The sequence below is a fragment of the Halyomorpha halys genome, unplaced genomic scaffold, assembly GCF_000696795.3.
Source record: "Halyomorpha halys isolate HHAL.00 unplaced genomic scaffold, Hhal_1.1 Scaffold591.1, whole genome shotgun sequence".
Classification (NCBI taxonomy): Eukaryota; Metazoa; Arthropoda; class Insecta; order Hemiptera; family Pentatomidae; genus Halyomorpha; species Halyomorpha halys.
Genome location: NW_027104732.1, coordinates 130,618 through 132,981, shown reverse-complemented (window position 1 = coordinate 132,981; position 2,364 = coordinate 130,618). Strand labels below are relative to the sequence as shown.

Sequence of the window (2,364 nt, the reverse complement as noted above, 5' to 3'; positions counted from 1 at the left end):
ATCACCTTATAACTCCATCTTCTGATGCACCCTCCTCTCCCTCCCCCACACTTCTTTTTCGACTTCTGACTGTTTTTTTATTATTTTATCATTATCTATTGTCTTTATTAATTAATGTTTTTATTTTTTATATCTTCTATGCAATACAATGCGAGAAAGCCCCTCACCTCCGGATTTTAAAAATAGTACCATTTAGAATGGATATTTCGTAAATAACAAATAAACATTACTGGTAACCTTTCTGTTTTAGAGGAATGGGAAAAAGAAATAAAAAAAAATAACAGCAATGAAAGTATACAACTACAAAAGGTATTGTTATTAGTAGAGACCAGATTTTCGTGCAGTAAATAACCGAAAAAAAAGTGCTATTAAAAACTAAAATATGCAAAATCATGCAGTAAAAACTAATCCTGAAATAATCATCTTTCTAATTTAATCTATAATTATAATACATATAAAGCTTACTAAACGTTGGTTGAATCAAATTAAACTCACTAAATGCTCTCCATATTTATACAATTTACATCAAAAACTAAACTTCACTGAGTAAAAACCAAAGATTTGTCCGAAATTTGGGAACTAGGAAGAATGTATTTGTAGTACTCTATAAAACTTGCTCAAATTTAAGTTTTATAAAAAATATGCAAGGCGCTATTTAGAAGAAGTACTCAAAAATATTCTTCCAAGCTAAATTCCTTTTTGTATTTTTTCATACATTTCACATAGTATGTTATTTGATTTAGCTTTTCAATTGTGTATTTATATACGAATACTACTAACAAAAAAATTAAAAAGTTTGAATAAAAATGTATAGGTTCATATTGATCAGACCAATTGATTTTTTGTTAAATTATTGTTTACCATAATTTATGAAGAACAAAGTACTAGAGGCTGACTGGGAATGCAATTTAAAAACAATAACAATGAACGTTTTCTATAACAAGCTTATTCTAGAGAGATTATTTTATATTTACCCGAAGCCACTGGTTAATACTTGAATAAAACTGATCATGAGAGAGGTATCCTTCTAGTTGGTTATCTTCGGGTGTTTCGTCGGATTTACTCAAGAGGTTCTGACAATAAATAAATAAAGAATGAATTGTAGTTTACAAAAAAATAGTACTAAATACTACTAAATTGTACCAATAAAATTAACAAATGATTACTCATCACTTGATACTAGATGTGTGAGTTATAAAAAGAAATATTAAAATCTATGCAACATCGACTAATAATTATTGTTGAAACTATTCCTTTAATTCTCATCAAACAATAAAATGAAAATTAACTGAAAGCCTTAACTAACGAATGTGTCATGAATAAAGGAAAATTGGTTGGGAGGAAAGAGGGCGGCCACAGAAAAAAAACATAAATAAGTGTGAACCAAAAAATTTACAAGTAATTGTGAGTCAATTCAGAAAAAAAAGAAAGTTTGAATAATAATATACAGGTTTATTCATATTGATCAGACCAATTGACTTTTTATTAAATTATTATTTACAATATATTGTATATATGTATATATACCGTAAAAAAAATTGACCGTAAAAATTGATATATAAGAAGATGGTCAGGGTTGTGGTCAAAAGAGAAACAAAAATAGTTTACAACTATTTATTTTTCGACGTTTCGCCCCACTTTGCAGCGCTTCATCACTTTGAACAGGTAGGTTGTCCTGACTTGTTCTTTGCTCATTCATTATCATTTTATATCTTTATTATTACTTATTTATTTATAGTTATTCTTTCATGGCGTTTATTTAATCTCTCTATATTTTTTTCCCCCTTCCCCGTATTGTTTTTGAAGAACCGGGGTTGCGGTCAAAAGAGAAACAAAAATAATTTACAACCATTTATTTTCCGACGTTTCAAATTTTTACTCTTGCCATTGTTACTTATTTTTATTCTTATCATAGTATCATTTTGTATCTTTTTAGCCCTGATGAAGCCCTGCAAAGTGGGGCGAAACGTCCGAAAATAAATAGTTATAAACTATTTTTATTTCTCCTTTGACCGTAACCCTCACCATCTTCTTATATATTATTTACAATAATTTAATTTTTATTTAAAATAATATATGGAAGAACAAAGGTTGGCCAAACAAACATGGCCAGTGCCACCTGATCTTTAAATGAAAAATTTTAAGAAATGTAAACTTGCTAATAATGAATGACAATTATATTGAATAATCAATGTACAATTTATAAATTGATATAAGTAGAATGAAAGTTAAAGAAAAACGCGTTAATTTTATATTTTTGGTGTAATTTGATATTTCGACGTTTCAGCAGGTCTACATAAACAAGATAATGAAAAATGAGTTATATCTCTATACACTCATATGGAACAAAAATCTAAATGTGAA

The 2,364-nt window shown here is 27.8% G+C and overlaps 1 protein-coding gene across 2 annotated transcripts in view; it reads right to left on the bottom strand.

Moving 5' to 3' along the window:
* Window positions 1–2,364, bottom strand: part of LOC106684561 (serine/threonine-protein phosphatase 6 regulatory ankyrin repeat subunit B) — a 26,481-nt gene that overhangs the window by 16,555 nt on the left and 7,562 nt on the right. The window contains exon 3 of one of the 2 annotated variants that reach the window (XM_014426711.3): window positions 975–1,073. The exons of the other annotated variant lie outside the window; for it this stretch is intronic. Coding sequence (XP_014282197.1) covers window positions 975–1,073 — 99 coding nt within the window. The remainder of the gene's footprint in view (window positions 1–974; window positions 1,074–2,364) is intronic. 2 annotated transcript variants of the gene reach the window in all.